Source organism: Lichenostomus cassidix, chromosome 4 (assembly GCF_008360975.1).
Source record: "Lichenostomus cassidix isolate B80296 chromosome 4, HeHo_3.0, whole genome shotgun sequence".
Taxonomy (NCBI): Eukaryota; Metazoa; Chordata; class Aves; order Passeriformes; family Meliphagidae; genus Lichenostomus; species Lichenostomus cassidix.
In genome coordinates, this window is record NC_139484.1 from 67,933,335 (window position 1) to 67,952,017 (window position 18,683).

At 40.1% G+C, this 18,683-nt stretch overlaps 1 protein-coding gene across 2 annotated transcripts in view; it reads right to left on the reverse strand.

Moving 5' to 3' along the window:
- The window catches only part of TBC1D14 (TBC1 domain family member 14), a 63,032-nt gene that overhangs the window by 14,045 nt on the left and 30,304 nt on the right, over positions 1–18,683 (reverse strand). The window contains exons 4-12 of one of the 2 annotated variants that reach the window (XM_085059753.1): positions 12,956–13,074; positions 10,557–10,639; positions 8,398–8,515; positions 6,799–6,905; positions 5,853–5,933; positions 4,771–4,821; positions 4,364–4,458; positions 3,260–3,331; positions 1,863–1,991 (exon numbers count right to left, since the gene is read on the reverse strand). In XM_085059753.1, the coding sequence (XP_084915879.1) occupies positions 1,863–1,991; positions 3,260–3,331; positions 4,364–4,458; positions 4,771–4,821; positions 5,853–5,933; positions 6,799–6,905; positions 8,398–8,515; positions 10,557–10,639; positions 12,956–13,074 (855 nt within the window). The remainder of the gene's footprint in view (positions 1–1,862; positions 1,992–3,259; positions 3,332–4,363; positions 4,459–4,770; positions 4,822–5,852; positions 5,934–6,798; positions 6,906–8,397; positions 8,516–10,556; positions 10,640–12,955; positions 13,075–18,683) is intronic. The other variant, XM_085059754.1, reaches the window with a different exon arrangement.

Genomic DNA, 18,683 nt, shown 5'->3' on the forward strand with positions numbered 1-18,683 from the left:
ACCTGAGTCTGACAGTCAGCACGAGTACAAGGCTTTAAGTCAGAGATGGGTGTACGCTACAGGAATAACTGAAGTTATGTGAAATCTCTGAACCATCAGTTACTGAGAAACAGCTTCATGCCAAACATGACACCAGAAATCCCAGAACCCACTTCAGAGAACTGTGCACCTGAAACAGCTTCCCAGTGTGGATTTATAAATGCATGAAATCCAAGCACCCGTAAGATCTGTGAGTATAAAGAAGGAAGCAGATAATGCATCAGACAGTCCTACTTCCAGAACGATCTGCTGGCACCACTGTCAGACAGTTCTACCCAAGTTCCTACTTTCAGAAGTACTGCAGAGACAGGACCTTGCACATAACTGCTACAGTCATATCTACTGATAGCAATGTGGGCAGCAGTACAACTATCTGTTCTGAGCAAGTACACATTCAACAAGACATTTCCTTAGTGGTAATGAAAACAAATAAAATAGTTTGATAAAATTAACCAACAAAAGAAGTCAAGATAAATATCTATAAAATACTATTATTTACACAACTAACTTATGTAGGTATTATTTTTTTATTAATTTACTATACAACAAATCAGCATTTGCTTATTAAGCTGACACAAAAAGCTGAACATACAAATCAGTATGTTCACCACAGAAAGCAAGAACTGTCTCACTCAAGTATCACTAGTCTCCTTGAAATTTTAGATGATATTTTCCTTGTGTTGTTAAATCATGGGTTTGCTTTCATGACTTTAATATTTCATGTATCACCATCTCTGCCCTCTGTAAGCACATACTTACCACATAGTCCCTATTTGGCCAGGCTAACAGAACTTAACAGCACTATCTGAGAAAATACCAAACTCCACTAGCTCAGCTAAAAAAATATTTGTCTTATTCTATCCAATTTAATTCCAAAACCATCTTCACAAAAACCATATTTACACACTGAATGCATGACCATGTCCTCTTTTTCCAAGTACTGTAATGGGGATAGCTGATACTGCTCCAAGCAATGCTGTCTGCCCTGTGGTACATTTTCCCATGGTATTTACAACTGATGAAATTCAGGGGCTGAACATGGAGTGCTTTTCCAGCAGGAATACTGATAGGATTGCTAGCATCCACTTTTTATGCAACAACAGTGACTCGTCATCATCCATTCCTTTGCTTTATTTCTCACATTTGAACTCTTAAAAAGCAGATTCTATTTTCATAATGCTAACAAGTAAGTGAGAAAGAAATACAGATTGCCATATATTTTACACAAAAATACCTTTAAAGTAAATTAAAACCACATTTGAGGAGATGTGTCTTATTCTGCTAGTGTACATGCTAACATGGAATTTTAGAGGCTACAGAGAAAATCAGGCAATCAGCTCCCACTGAAAACTTGAGGATTTCTTCCTCTGAAATGGAGCCTGTAGCACAGCTGGTACAGGATATGGAAAACCTGGTTCTCCCTCCAACAGTCTGTTTTTAGCAACCTATTAGCCTATAATAAAAAGCACCCTCAAGACTCTTCCAATGCTAAGGTGTTTCCAGCTCTCAACGGCAGTGCTGTTGAAAACCACCTACAGTAATATTCTCATAACTATTATCTGAGCATCAAAAAATAGCTACTCAACAATTTCATTCACATGTCTTGTTCATAAAAGGTTGATGGGGTGATCTTTGGTTAGGTTTGACTTTTTTGAGGGATTCTGCACATGTGTGTTTGGGGTTTTTTTTAATCAAGTTTGTTGCTTTAAAATAAACTCTGATTTATTTTCCAAGCTTCTGAAATAATAGATTTTTATTTTTTTTTAAACATTCCCTACACATTATCCACAGCATGTTGATTACAGGGTTTTTTGCATACTTACAAGGCCATGGTCCACACGGAAAAATGCCATCTGACAGGGCTTATTTAAAAGGTTAGAAAAAGCAATGAAGGCATCTGCAGTATCCAAGTTCAAGATCAATACAGCTGCTATGAATGACATGCCCTGTACCTGAAGAAAGGAGAAGTGTTACCCTTTAGCAATAACTGTATTATACAGCCTCATTTTGTCCTGGAGTTCACTAGTGTTTAATGCACTCACTGAGCTGCTTCATCTTGAGAAATGTTCAGAAAAACAGGATTTTTTAGCTCACATGTCCCTTGATATCACACCTTCAGTGCATGCAAGCTAACAATTCCCATGTTGCCTTCTTTCAAAGACTCCAAGTTAACTTCTAAGACAGGTTAGGTTGACAGCACTTTCACATATACTGAATAAAGATTTTTTTGAAGAGTAAGATTTTTCTAAGTAATCCCTTTTGCCCAAGGGATGGGTCCTTATTTGTGGAAAGCTGGACTTGGACCCTAGAGACAAAGCCTGTACTTTTGTTTCACCAGCAGTTTAAGACAACTGCACTAGTCATTTGACAAACAAAACCATTTTAAGACTATGCTCTTGTTTCATTTACCATAAGCTCATGATATCATTCCCTTTTTCTATAAAGTCTGTTGTGGAATCCAGGCAAACCTCTCTCACCCTGAGGGTGCAGTGCTGCCACTGTGAGTCACATGGACCAAGGTGTGACTGTCATTCCTGCAAACCTGAGGAACAAGCTCCTTCCCAACACAACAGGTTGTTGCTGTGCCACACGAAGCACAGCAGCTGATCTGCCCTTTGTCTCATTTCCCAGCAGGCATGTTCAGCAGCTCTTGCCAAGCATTACGTGCAGAGTAGGAACATCCCCTCTCTACACTTGCCTTGTCTAAAACTGCTCCTGTATAAAGAATAAGCCTCTCTGTGCAACTCTGCTCTGCATACGGAGACTAAATGAATTATCTGAAATCTACTCAATTCTCTCAAAAGCACTACTTCAAATACCTAGAGTGAGCTCATGTTGCTTGAATGGGCATCACTTTAGAGACTGGTCCAGAAGCTCACAGTGCTAAGGCATGGAAATGCCAATCATTTCAATTCAACAGCACTCTCAGTAAGACTGATACTAAGAGTAAGGACTTAGCTACGCCTCTTTGATTCCAGTTCTCAAAGTATGTACTTTTGAGTATAAATATGAGTTTTCCAATTACTTAACATATAAAAAGCTTAAATCTAGCAGAAGAAAGGTTATACACACTTCTCAAGCATCTACTGGAATAGAAAAGCACACACAAACCCCACAAAACCATTTAATACTGCTCTAAAAGGGACTGATTAATACTATCCTTCCTCCACCAAAAAATATCTCCCTCCCCACCGGTGAAAAAAGAAAATTCTTCACTTACATAGCCTACATCAGGTCTGTAACAAGTATAGGCTCCCAAAATACTGTGCAATGTGTCATGGTATGGACCACCCTATAATTAAACAAAAACAAGACAATACGTCTGATTATACAACAAACATGTTAAAAAAACTTCAGTGCTACAGATGGTCTCTATTGCTACTGCTGACAATGGACACATTCTTTCCTAATGCAGCTTAGAACAGCTGAAGTATTCAAAATAAGTTTTAACTTTAAAAGTATAAAAAAACCTCTCCAAACCCCTATTTATTATAAATACATCCAGTTCATCCGATACATTGATTACGTATTAAATACTTATACAATAGGGATGCAAGCCTAAGAGATTCCTTATAGCTCAGCAGCACTTTGACAATAGTACCAAGAAAGTAGAACAATAATGCAAACCACAAAATTGTCTCTCAGACTGGAGGCAGATTCAACCATGAAGAAAACAGTCAAAACAACAATATGCCATAACACAGAAAAAGCACAATGAGAAGTACATGTACAGCTAAAAAGAATTTCACATTGTTGACTATTAACAGCTGCCATATCTTGCACTGAGTACTGTAACTGACTGAGAATTTCCAAAGAGAAAACTTTTTCACCCAAAAATGTTGGTTTATCACAATCTAGACCTTTTAAAGGGTTGATGAAATTTGTGCATGGGACAAGATCTGATTTAACTGAGTCACTAAAGCACACCAAAAGCATAAAAGTTAAATTGGTTTTGCATTGAGCCAAAAAAAGGCCAATCAGTCCCATTTGTTTGAGGTGTTCTCTCTCACTGTGTATTTATAACCAGCAGTGCTGATTCACTGACTTGGGAACACTCCCCTGCATCACTTCAACAGACAGAAACCAGCATGAACTAGGCTAGATAAATCACAATGATTACCCAGTAGCTTGGGGTTTTGTATATACCTTGGTGTTATTCTTTTCTAGATAATTTCTAGTTTTCCAAAATCTCTAGGAACTTTATCCTCTCAAGACGTTTACTCCTTCAGATTTGAACTCAATGCATTGCTCCAACCAAGGGACAGGCAAGATTATGTCAACTTAATTTCCCCGAGAAGTCAAGACAAAAGTTAAAATTGCTTACCTGTTGGAATATGCAGAGACTAGGAAACGTTCTTGAGATATCCAGTTTTATTAACTCCAAGCTTGCTTCTCTGTCAGCTGCAGAAAATCCAGCATCTACAAAAGCCAAAGTCACATTTATTACAAACATCAGTGTACACTCGCTCTTTTTTTATTTTCCAGTAAGGGTTAGCTTTTTTACAGTTCATTTATTTTGATGTGAATGCTAGGGAATAAGGCTACAGACAAAACAGTTCTCCAAATTCAGCACACAGAAAGCATGTCCTGACCTAGAGCAACCCTACAGTGCACAGTGACCTTCAGTATGTTTTGAAGCGAGTGGGGAAAGATGCAGTGAAAGGCAGGTCAGGCACTTTTCCTGACAAATGATTAGACAGACACAATCCTGTTAACTTGTGACCCCCTCACCTCCATCAAGGCTTCCCAGTGGCTCCTGAAGTAGCTGCCTCTGTGGAAAAGCTGTGGTGAGAGAGGCAAGTCCTGAAGCAGCAGCCGGTGGTGGATGCTGCCCACCCCTATTACTCTGAAAGCTCCCCTTTCAGATCATGTTTATTTAGTCTTTGTGTATCTTGTTACTGACACTATAATACACTCTTCATAACTGAAACAGATCTCATACACAGTGCATTTCTATAGCACTAGTCTTCTTTCTGATATCAAGCTGTCTTATTGGTATTGTCTGTTCTGGTATAGTTGGGAATTACCTACTGCTGCTTACTGAGCAAGCTGTCACAAGACAATGCTTGTACCAATCACATGAGTGTCTGCACTCCAGAAAATAAAGTGCAAGAGGAAGCTGGAAACATACTAGATGTTATCTTATTTAAGATATAAACAATCTTAAGAGAACAAAGTAGGGGATTTCCAATCAAAAGTATTTTTCTGCTTATAAATGCAGTATGTATGTTCTTCTCTTTTTTTTGCTCTGCTCAGTGTAATTACCTACCAAAGGCAATTTCAATCATTTGCATGTAGCTTTATGATCCCTCAAAAACAGTAAACTCTTCCAATAATTAGTAAATCTGAAGCTACTTCATCTGCAAAAAAAAAAATTGCTGCTTTCTGGAACACACCCATGACTTGACCTCAAAGCTGCAATAAGGGACTAAAATGCAATTTTGTGCTCTGACTTGAGTTGCAAATCCAAAACTATAGATGCAGAAAAGTATTTTAGTTGCAATTCAATGTTGCAATTCAAATGATCATCCCCACACTACTATTTGTAGTTTTCTTACAAATTTGCATCAAAATAATTACTATACCTAGAGACTGTTTATAAAAAAATGAACAAGTGTCTTTCGTAAGACACCAGAATTTTGCTGAGAATACAATTATTTCTTGCTTTCACAAAAGGACATTTTATTTTCACCAGAACACAACTTCATAGCTGATTTTTTTTTTTGTTCAAAATATGTGATTTCATTTTAAAGAACTCATTTACAAAATGTCTTATTCTGTAACACAGCATAAATAATTTACAAAAAACATACCTTCACATTCTACTTCAGCCCCTCCTGTGCTAAGTGATCGCCATTTCTCTTTGGCACGAGCCAGGCAAATATCATACAGTTCTGGAAAAAGAAAAACACAAAACCAAGCCTACTGTTTGTCCATGCTCATGTCCACTAATCACCTACCACATGGGTAATACTGCCCTAGTAATTAACATTAACTGTAACAGTAGCAGAACTTCTAACCAGGTTACAGTTCTGAAAGACGTGTTCCACTGACCTGTAACTTCATATTAAGTGAAAAGGAAAGGCAATCTAAGCATAAGTTTCATTTTACATTCAAATATTTACTTTTCCTTGCAGAGCATTCACGTTCAGAATTACAGTCTGAATGGATAATTAGGAAAGTCTAACAAACTACATGCAAGAGCTACATCCAAGGTAACTAAGCAATGCACAGGAAAGCACCACAGCACAGCAGGACTATAGGCAGTCTACCACATTTCCATGTTGGAATTAATTACACATCTTAGTCTTTCAGAGCTGTATTTTTCTGTACTCAGAAGTAATATATTATTTCTATTTCCATAAACAGAAGTACAAATCTTGCCAGGCATCTTTTAATCTCTTACAAACCTGCTGTCTCGCTTCAAGTCAAAGGAAGCCCACTATACACATACTCATAGGCATTTCAAAATTAACAATTCTATGTTTCAAAAAGAAAAAAACTTGTGTCAATTCTGACCATCTCCATCCAACATCAAAGCAAGACACAGTGACAGCAATACTCAGAAAGAATTCACAGCAGCAGTTCTAGAGCAGCCACAAGATTAAAAGACGCTGTGTTTTTGAACAAAATACATCAAAGCAGCACAAAAAAGCGTAACTCTAGATAACATTTCCTCACACCCCCACACAACAGATACAGGACTGTCCCCTTGCCCTTTCAATTTGTAGGAAAATGTCGACAAAACAAGAGCCTCACCATGGGTGATGTTTAACTCGTTGCCAATTGCCAAGCTCCAGACTTTGCCTCTCACACTCGGTGGAATGCCCTGCCACCACAGCTCTCGAACTTTACGGGAACAACACCTGTTTAAAGGAAAACAGATTGTTCTAAGAAATAGCTCATTGCCAGCTGAATTGCAAATGTATCCTCCTGCCACTGCTGATGGGACTCAAACCAAAATGAACATCAAAGCCCCAAGAAGTCAAACGCGATTTCCACATACCCACTCTTTAGTACTATTTTGCTTTGAACTGCAAAGGAAATCTTCCTTCCTTCCAAGGTAATGGCTTACATTGACAGAAGCACTGCAATCACAATACCCATAATCTGCAGCCACACTTGATCAGCAAGAATCATAGGGAAAAAGTAAACAAATGAAATGGAATACCTATGTCACTGCCTATGCTAAAGACTGGACAGCTCCATACAAGACTAAATACAGGAATAAATTATGGAAGTCTACCCTCTGCCATCACCCTGCTGTGCAAACAGACATGCAGTTTCCCACCCATCTTTGCAGTTCTGTGCCTCTGGAAAAATGCACAAAGATGTGACAAGGAGTAAATTTTAGGTGGGAGCTTGAAAGACATTTTAACAGAAAACAGGCTTGGAAATGGATGCAGCTGATGTTCAGCAATCTGAGAGGAGGAGGAACAGAATAGCACCTAAGCACCAATGAAAAGTGGTAAAACCACAACAATCCATTTATCTTTGAGCAGATTCTGAAAGCTAAAATGCAAAACAGTGAATACATTGCGAAATATATGAATAAATAAACCAATAAGGGAAAAGGTGACCTTATTTTTACAGCAACCATAACAGATACTTGATCTAAATACTAAAGACAAACATGTAAATCAAGTTGTTTAGGCTCAATTTATTATACTTCAGTTCTCCAGAAACACATTTTCCAACAAATTCTGTCTATGGTTTTAATATATATTCTCAGGATAACTGAATTCCATTGTTAAGTAAATTGCAATTCTGAGTGCTGTTGTTTATGTTGTCTGGTTTATGTTGCTGTGGTGGTTGTATTTGGGGGAGTGTGGGCTGGTTTTTTTAAGATGACTAGCAAAGACCACCAAAGTACTTTATCAACTGTCTGGGCTGTGTCTTTGGATGAAATCTTTTAGCACCTAATATAAATAACTTTTCTCCCATTTCTCTTTTCCATCATTTAACTATCCCAGCATGTATACCATTCTGTAATTTAACAGGCTTCATAAACCATTCACATACTTCAATCTACACTGATATTACATCAACAGCTCAAACTGTCAAGGAAAGCTGATTGCTGATAAATGAATGATGTTCAAGTATTATGCCTTATGCTCTTACATCTTCTACCACAGTCTGAGTATCCTGAGCCTTCATTAAAGACAAATAGTAAGATTTAGCACTGCCACCTTGTAGAAACACAGATGTTGCTTATTTCCTTTGTAGCCATCCAAGAATGATTTTGTAACAAAAACTTCCAAAACCACTCAAAAATTACGCTTCCTAAGTTTGTAACTTCTCTTCAGGATATAGACTCTGCAATTTTTAATTAAAACTCAATATAACATACGGTCTTACATGGTTTCCCAGTTGGGTAAGATTTCATTGTTCCAAGTTAAAACAGCATTGCCAATGCTGTCTTCCAGTTTACAGCGTTCTTCCAGCTGTTTCTTTCTCTTCTGGGCTTCTTTAAGTTCTGCAAAACAGGAATTTGCTTTTTAAGTTAATAAAACCAGAAACTAAATACTCAGTCATGGCTATGTAACCATGTAAAGCATCCTGTATTCACCCTGAAGTACAGTGGACTGCTCAATTCTGAAGATTTCCCAAGCACACATCAAGCTGAGCAGTGATTGCAAATGTAGATAAAGAACAAACTGGAACTATAAATAAGGTTCATTTTCAATAGATGGGAGAAAGGGAATTAGATAAGGTATGGTTTCTTTGACCCTTCAAGTCTAACCACACTAGTAACTTTGGATTAACACCTCAGACAGCCAACAGCCTTACCTAGTGGAACAGGTGAGAGTATTTCCTAATAAAGCCCTACCCCTTTTATGGCAGACTCAAAAATACAGGCCAAATGAATACAAATTTTTGTTTTCATTCTTCTGTTACAACTTAGGTATACTGTCAAGAAATCACAAGAGCCACGTTTTTGATGCTACTTTGCATACGGATAATTTAAATGTCATACATCACAAATGGAAACCTTCAGTTCATTAACAAGAAAATTTATTTCATGTCTAGTTTAGATGTATTTTAAATTTCTGCATGATCACTCAGTACTTCTTCCTGCATCCTCAGCTACTGCTTTTTCCACTATCATATTTGTTAGACATAGATGTACCAAATGCAGGCAGACAGTCTCTACAGCAGCACAGTGGAAATACAGGATACAGGTGTGTATTCACACGCTGCCTGCAGTATGAGAAGGTGCTCACCTGGCAAGCAGAACTCACTGAAGAACAGCAGTACCATGAACAAGGTCTTTGGAATGGACACATCCTACCTCATGGGTGCACTTTAAAGCCCCATAGAAGCTGTGCCTAAGCAGAACCATAGCAACTGCCTCACAACGTTTTCAGCTTTGATACAAGCTCTTTGTAAGCCTGTCTAAATGCAAGCTTTCAATTTTTCTCTAACCAACAACAGTCTTTGATCTCCTGACCTCTACACAATATATTGCTCTGCAAAGCTGCTCATGTGGAGTTGCTTTAGGGAAAATGGATTTGTCATGGTATTTATCTGGAGAGAATGACATACTCCAGTTCAACGAAGACAGCACAAGGACCTGGTCCATTGGCTAACAACCATCCCATTCCTCCTGAACCACCTACCCTACATGAAAAGAAAGAACAGGGAAACTGCTTTATAGACTACACATATAGTACCAGATATACTAAAACAGGAGTCATGTGAAGTTAGAACTTCACTGGTAGGTGTATGATGCTCAAAATGACAAGAGGATACTCCTACTAGTGTGTCAACTGCAGGAAGCACACAAGTCCTGTGTTCATATACACTTTCCACTGTTTCATATGGTTCAAGGGTCTGGCCAGCTGGAAAAAAATATTTCCAGTAGCTCCCACTGGATGCAAAACCCAAGTCCGATTTTCATATTATTGCAATGCTTGTTTTTAATTATGAAACCCAGACGGTCAAAAATATCAGCCGAAAGAAACCACTACTATCACTTCTACCTCATGTTCATGGTACAGTGTTACTAAGACACTTCTGTGAAAACTATCAGGCAAGAAATTATGAGCATATCCTTGAGAAAGCTGTAAATTTTAAGTGAGAGATTATCAAATGAACATAACTACATACATTTTCCTATGTGGAAAATTACATGTTTATGTACTACAGCCTGTAGAAGTATTTTCCAGCGTGAAACTGACAAATACCCTGCAGTTATGAGTCCAGTCTTCATAATTTGACTGGCAATCTACTTTAATATATTACTAAGTTTTTAAACCATAAATAGATGCCACCCATTTAAGAGTTATGGGTTAAAAAATAATTTCCATCTGGCTTCTAGGACCATTTTCTTTTCAGTTTGGGGCTGGGCTTTTCAACAAAACTGCCTTTGCTCCTCTATCTTTGGACTGATTCTTCCTTGAGGGGAGGCACAGATCCCTCACATTACAGAGCAACAGACTGACACAAGTGCATTCCAGGTTAAGAAACACCCTTTTACTTTACTTTTTGGTTCTGAAGACAAGAAATACCATCACCTCTTTTTTTTGCTTGAACCACCATTTCTTCGTACTGTTGCCTGTGTTTCTGAGCTTCTTCTGCTGGTTTTGCAGGAAGGTTCCTTAAAAAAAATTATATACAGTTGGCATGACTGTCTAAATAAAATTCTAGACACTTCTGAAAGAAAAGCATACTCTGCTTCTTGTCAAAATATCCAAAGAGCAGAACAACAGATTCTTGGAAAGAATTTTTTTTTTACCAGAGTCAGCAGAAGGGAAGAACACTGACCAGCTATGACTACGTTTAGACACAAAATACGCTGAGTAATTTCCTTACATTTTGTAATTTCAGCATTTTTATTATTAAACCAACTGAATTCACAGGCTGATCTTCATAAAGGGAATATACTGGTATATACCAAGCTGGCAGGATTTGATTTGAACTGGTAGGATACAGGACTGTAGTCTTTCTTACTGTCCACCTTGTCTAAGAGCTACATCCACAACTTTCTTTACCCACACATAATGACCCATTAACCCAGCCTTTTTTCCTCTGCTCTCTGAAACACCATTTCTATTTTAATAACTTAACTCCTTCCCTTCTCTTCTAGAGCAACAAGTGGCACTGGAGTCATCCTCAATATTCTCCACTTATTAATATCAACAAAACCTTTTGATAATGATTAAGGCTCTGACATACAAATGCATGTGTTCATATGTCAGAACACATTACCTTTCAGCTAATCATATTTGTAATTAACATAACCATATGTATCTCTTACAACTACAGGATCAGCAAAACATCACAACAGGAAATGACTATTTTGTTCTTCTGTATTGTAGGACACTGTATTTTATTCCTAGAACTGTTTATATCTTTGCTTAACAGAAAAGCTATACAAAAATTCATTTTCATGTTCCTGTAAGGTGTCACACATCAGGCAGCTGACAGCTCCCAACACCTTTAATAGTTAGCCTGCATTCTGCTAACTTAAATTCCACCACTCAAATTATTTGCCCCATGTCTTAACATCACCAACATATACGTGAGATGACATTTAGTATCTATTAAAATTCAACTAATACTTTTTCCAGTTGAAGCTAGAGGCACTATGGAATATTTACGGATTTTTTTACTACAAAGTTTTACCTAAACCCTACGAGTGTGAAAACAAGAGCAGCTATTTTGAACAAAAGAATCTCACCCCACTTTTCTGTTTGAAATCGTAAAGAAATTACTTAAATAGGTAAAAAAAAAATAGTATGCAAACTGTAGGTAAACAATTTTAAAAAGATTCCTTAGAAAAAGTTGGAGGACAGCACTGCTGTCCAGGGCAGTTTTCCCACTAGACAAAAGAAGTGATACTTCAATTGTCTTCAATTTAAAAAATACCTTTCCTGCTAGAAGTTCCTCACTCCACCAACAGTAGGAAAGAAAGCAAAATCTGAACATTCTCCTGTAACGTAACACTAATTCCATCTGTCTCCACACTGTACTACTCAGATTATCCCACAAAAGGTTTTTAACAGACAGGTTTAAAATACAATTGATAAGCTAGTATGTTTTGTTTCCAGTTGTACATAATAAAGCCTGCTATAACAAATAACTACTCCTACATTTTTCCACATGTCCCAGTGTCTTGCCACACAGTCCATCAGCCAAGCCAGAAAGTTACTTAAGTAACCCTACGATTAGACTACTTTGATATGAGCATTTTTCAAACAGGTTTCTTGATGAAAACACAGATCTGTGTTATGCCAGCTCTTCACACCAATGCACAGCTATACTAAAAATGTAGATGTCATGCCCATAAAGCCAGATCACATTCATAATCATAAATTGACTAAGCATGACTGAATTTGTGTAATTCAGGGGAAAAACACGGTAAAGCAGCTGCTGGTAAATCGCTTTGGAGTCAGTCTGCATATGCAAAAATCTCCTTGCAGTAAGAGCTATGAAACAACTCATCAAGTGCTTGACAACCCTTAAACGTGATGCTGAACTCACTGCAGAGCAATCACTATATTGTTTCATTATTTATGGAGGTGTGGTCTTTCTCTGTGTAAACATGACACTGTATTCTTGCTTCTCCGTTTCTTTAGCATATATCAGCTTTGGTTTTATGCTTATGTTCTCCCATGGAAAATAAAAATCCCTTAATCATGTTTAGAAGGTAGAATTACTCAAAACTAAAGCTCTGCTATCTTAAGCACCTCCCTTCACAAAAAGCCATTGCTTTTATTATAAAATAAGGCTCCTTCTGTTTGAATAATTTTTCTCATAATCAACCCAATTTCATATTCACTAGTCTGAAAAAAAAACCTACTTTAAATTTTAAATAATCTGTATAAGTTAGAGTAAGCAAATGCACTGAGCTAGAAAACCTTTGCCTACTTAATTTTAAAGAGACCCTCACTGTGGCACTTCAAAGACTTACGCTGGTCGGTCCTCTAAAATAAGTGCTGTAGTGGAGAGTGGCTCAAAATCAAGGTTCTTCCTCACATTCTGCTTAGGAGAGAGTGGTCTCTGAGCTCGTCCAGTTTTTTCTTCATATTCCTAAGAAGAAAAAGACAGGACAACTTATAACAGTGGAGAACACTAAGATGATGCACTTGAGAATTTAAAATAGGACCTACAAAAGTCTTCAAGAAAATGCTTTCACATCGCAGCCATACTGCAGTCCCTTTAAAGCTTTTCAACTTGAGTAACCTCAATGCTAAAAACAATGGCAAAATTTATGCTCACGACTGAGTCTTGATGGCTTTTTCCATTCCTTCTATTTGTAAAAACATCTTAAGTTCCTCTGGCTGAGAGCCTGCTTTTACAAAGTACTACTAAGAAGTAGTTTACAAACAGCAGATACTACCCTAGGTATAAAAATAGGTCATGTTTAAAATATTTTTCTTTTCATTGACACAGTTTTGAAATTAAAGTCCAAAATTACCATGTCAAAGCTCCATGTCTTAAAATCTCGTTGTAAGATTTCTCCTATGCAAGCTGTTTTCATATGCAACAGCTCAACAATGGGGAGAGAAAAAGGTTAAAATCACTGTTAGAAAGTCCACACTTGGTACAATGCCTTGCACAATCCTAAATCACAACAGAGCATAACGTTAACTTGTGTCTGTAATCAGACACTGACACACTGGAGCAAGACTAGCCAAGAGGCATCAAAATGGTATGGTCTGGAGAAAGTGCCACGTGAAGAGAGGCCAAGAGAACCAGGCTTGCTCAGCCTCCAGAGGAAATGGCTTTGTAGGGAAGGTATGCAAACACTGGGACAAGTTTCCTGAGATATGACAGAACTCCTGACCTTGAAGGCATTCAAAGCCCAGGTGGATGAGCCCCAGGAACCTGGTCCAAGCAGACTCTGTCCTGAGAGAAGAGCTGGTCTTCTCCTGAGAGAAGAGCTGGTCCCAAAAAGATCTTTCTACCCTTAATTACTGCATCACACTGATCTAAGTCCTCTCTGATCAGGAGAGGACTTAGCATTCAGGTACCATTTTATTTTTACTTTTCCTACAAACACCAGTTCAAAGAAAAGTACACTAAAACCATGACCTAATGGGATTAAAACAACTTTTACACAACTTCCATCTACTTCAAGCCTTGAAGTATTACAGCAAACATTAAGTATGCAAAGTATCCGTGATATACAAACAAAAAACACAGTCAAACAGTCCTATGGAAAAATCACATCCACATTATAGTTACTTCTGCATCCAACTTTATAATGATTCTTGCCACTTCCAAAACTAAAAGGCTTCCATGCACAGCTTTTTATACCATTTCCATTAAAATATCATTTAGAAAAAAGGTAAATGCACACTATCCATAAGCACTATGAAGAGTCTTCCAGCCATGGATCTTTTCCCGCTAGCACAAAGAACTCCTCAGATGGTACTGCTTTCTTCCTCTCAGCCTAACCTCTCAATTTCATCAGAACTTCGTTGGGCAATAAATCCAACCTTTCCAACACAATCAGGTACATTCAGCAACCAAAATGGGACCCATCTCTTCCAACCACACCTTAAAAAAAGGGATGAATGAAAACCAGACATGATGCAATGAATGTAGAACAACACAACCTTGGTCTTGTAGTCTGTGTCGTACAGTTCAATTCTAGTTCAAGCTACATCCATGAGACTCATAGGTGCAGGTCTGTGCAGCCCTCAGGACACAGCAAATCCCTCTTTTTCCTTGTCTGTTCACTGGGCATTGCCTCAACAATCAATCCTATGATGACTACATTGCTGTAATGGGAAACATGGTCACGAATTTGGAATGTCTGGCTCATTAATACCAGCTAATACTGCTATGCATGATGTCAGTTTGAAAACAAGCAAAAGAACCAAGGAAAATGCATTTAAACTACTGACTAGTACTAAGCTTTGTCAAGTAAAGGGACACTGCTCATGCTGACAAAGCCATTCACTAAAAAAGCCACCACAGAGAAAATAAGCAAAGAAATACTGTAAAAAGGGAATTGCGATGGAGAGCATACTGAGAAAACACAGCAAGTAGTCTTACTTACACTGGTCACTTGCACCAGCAAGCAGCTGAGAGTGACCAGTGTGTAAGTGCACCATCATAAAGGGATTCAGCTGCATCAGCTGTGGAGTAAATCCACTGTGCTGATAGGAATGAAGCAAACAGCTTTTCTTTCTCCCAGTTTCTATTAGAAGACTGATATCTTAATTAGCCCTTTTTCACAAATTAATGTAGTCAAATATTAACCTCTATTACTCCCTAAAGCATCTCAGATTTTGACATTAAAACATATGCACTCAGTGTTTATTATAGTAGAAGTTCCAGAAAAGCCGCTTAATTTTGACTTATGAAAATTATGTTCAGGGTCTTCTTCCACTGAGAGCCAACTGGAGAGCAAAACTGCTTTTGGGAAGTGAGAAAAGAATGTCCACACTGGGCTGTAATGGGAATTTTATTCTGTAAGGCAGAATTAATTTGGAAATCCCTTTCAGCTAAGCAGAAACTTCTCCAGACCAGCACTACGCACATCATTAGAAGAATTTCCTGGTCAAGGAAATGTTTTATTTCTGAATATGGGTGGCTAATTACAGTATCAGCACATCAGTAGAATTACGCAAACCTCTCAAAAGAGCCAAAGCCCACCCTGCATTTCAGCAAGTATTCACTGGTGTTCTACTCAGCACTACTCTCCAGTAAAAAAGCCAGACCAGCACAAAAATGGGAGTGGCACATTTGATCAGATTACAAGTATGATTCCTTTGTAGTAATTTCATCCTTTTCAGTGGTAGCCAAAAAAGAATAAAAATGTCCTCTGCTGATATCATTTACAAAACTGGTTTTTAATCAGGGAAAATGAAACAAAACCAAACAAAACCTCCCACCCCAGTTTCCCCCCAAAAAACCCCATAAAAACCAAATACCCCAAAATTCACAGAAAACAAAAGTTCATTAAAATTATCTTTTACTCCAGTGCAAAGAGAATGCAATTTCAGAGCACAATGTATGATACAGCAATGAAGCACACTGAAGCCTCCACAAACTCATATTAAGAGTATCTGCTGACTGAGCAAGTACAAGTATTTGCACATACAGACATCTGCAATAGGGTGAGCTATACAATAGCTCGTTTTAAGCTACTTTCTTTCTAAACCAGACTCGAATCTCTCACAGGTACAAATAATTCAGCATCTGTTTACATGCTATGCTGCAATTAAGGGTTACTAACCTGATACGGTTGCAAGTTAATTTTAGGATCAACTTAGGATGAGCTGACAGTTTACAATTTAAAATACAGCCTTATCACTGGGATCATTTAGGCTTTCTTCCAGGTTTCATCTTTAGCTGTTCACAAGAACAAGGGTTTGAAGATGTTCTGTAAGAGCGTGCTGTAGATTAAAGCCCTGACTTAAATAATCCAAACCAAACAAAGAAAACCCACAGAAACACGCCTTCCGAAACCAAGTTTAATTCTGGGTGGAACCTGCCAGCTTTGCAGTTAAGATGCAAGAAGCTCAGACTGTGGTGATTCTCTGCAATTCTTCAAGAAAAAGAAGCCAACCTACAAAGGGATTCTCAACCATCTCTACGGAGAGACGCAAATAACCCCCTAGAACACAAAAGCAAGTGTTGAAAGACCAACTGCGCTGCTCGGGAGAGCGCTCTGTGACTTCCCACACGCCCTGAGCCTCCCCGAGCACCAGCAGCACGGCAGAACTGAACCTACAGTAACACAAACTGCTCTATCAAGGTCATCTCGTTTCGGCCCTGCGTGTTTAAAGGCAGCCACTTTCCGGCGGAGCGGAAGATGAAATATTCATGCAGGGTGCCGGAGCGGCAGGCAGCAGGCTGCGGGCTGTGGCTCCACGGGCGGCAGCGCTGCAGGGAGCAGGGATGGCCGGCACTGCCGGGCTCCAGCCTGCAGCCCCACGCCCCGACACCCCGAGCCCCGGCGGGGCTGTGCCGCCGCCTTACAGCCCGGCGGGGGCTCGCCCCGCACAAAGACAACCCCCTTCCCGGGAAGGCGGCTCTCCCCCGGACCCGGCGAGGCGGCTGAGAAGCGGACGAGGCCGGGTTCACCGACACGCGTTCAAATCCCCGCCCGTCCATCCCGGCTGCCCCGACCCCGCGCCCCGCAGCAGCCCCGCAGCAGCCCCGCTCACCATGAACGCTGCGCTCCCTCACGGGCGGCGGCGCCGGAGCCCCATTGCCCGCCCCGCACCGCGGGCCTGGCTCCCGCCGCCCGGGCCCGCACGGCCTCGCGGGCCGCCCGCCCGCCCCGCCCGGGCTGCCTCCCGCGGGTGGGTCCGCCCGGGCCGCCCCGCCCCGCCCCGCCCCGCCCCGCCAGCCGCGCTAATCACCCGCGGAGCCGCCGCACACCATCGCTGCTCTCCGCCTCGCCCAGCGCTGCCTGGGCACGCACGGCTCCGCCTGGCACACGCTGCCCGCCTCCCGGGCCGCCCCGGCAGCGCTGCCCGGCCCGCTGCAGATCCGGCTCCATGACACAAGGCTCCCACAAGCTCGCCTGCATCAGCCGCGCTTTTGGCAGCTTAGCAGTACGGGTGCTGGTTTAGGACTCAGCTGCATTTCTCAAACACTGGCTCTCTCTCCATTGGTTTCCCACACTGCCGCTTCCCCTGTCCCTGGCTCCAAGCCAGACGTTAGCCTGTACCGAGTATCGCTGCTGTGCCTTGCTGAGACCGCCTCGGTACCGGTCCGAAGGGCAAGAGCAGCTAAGGAACAGAAGCAGTGTTATGCTGAAATACTTCTCACAGCATAAGCATCTTTTCAGTACCACTCATGCTCTGCTCACCTCTGACAGTTCTAACAGACAGATACATGAATCTCTTCTACAGTTCTGACAACTTCCATATCACCTCTTGCTAAATATTTTGCCTCAATCCAGATAAATTAAGCTTGATATTCTTTCTTTGTCCAAAGGCTCTGTTATTTAAGTCAGTGGAGACAGCCAGGTTGCTGCGGCTCCACCTTTGGTAGACTTGCATTTTAAGATATTATCCATTCACCTGCAACTGTTGCTATTTTCCCAGCTCTTCACTACGGATTTCCTATTCTTTAATCTCACTGACCGTGATTTGCAGTTGCCGAGGTGTATTGCTCATGGTCTTTATCAAAGCCCGATCCTGAGTCCCAAAATGAGCAGTAAGGACTGACCTGAAGATAACCAGTCACTTAAGTATACTGCTTTCAAAAGGTGGCTTTGCAAAAGTTGGAATAACTTATTTTCTCAGAATTGCTAGGTGTTATATCAGCTATTGTTTTCAACGTGTGACTTCACATCTATTTCACGGATGCAGTGACACTATGCCAAATGCAGAACAGCTCCCTGTTTACAAGTATCTCGGCTTCATTCCCACCACTGCCAATTAGTTACAGACACCTGCCATCCAAGCATCTTGTGTCGAAGCACAAGTCAACACAGCTCATGCAAAACATTGCAGCCTCCAGTGCTAATGCTTTATCTCATTAACTATCTGAAACTAAGTTATCACACGTATCAAAAAACCATTCATGGCAAGTTACAGCTATTAACACAGGAGAAAAGCAGATCCTGAGGAAGAGCATCCTTGGGTGGGCAATGGTATTCCTGCAGTAGATGTCTGTGCTTTCAGACACTGAAAACAGAATGATATTGCAGCTCTTCTGCAAAGCACTGA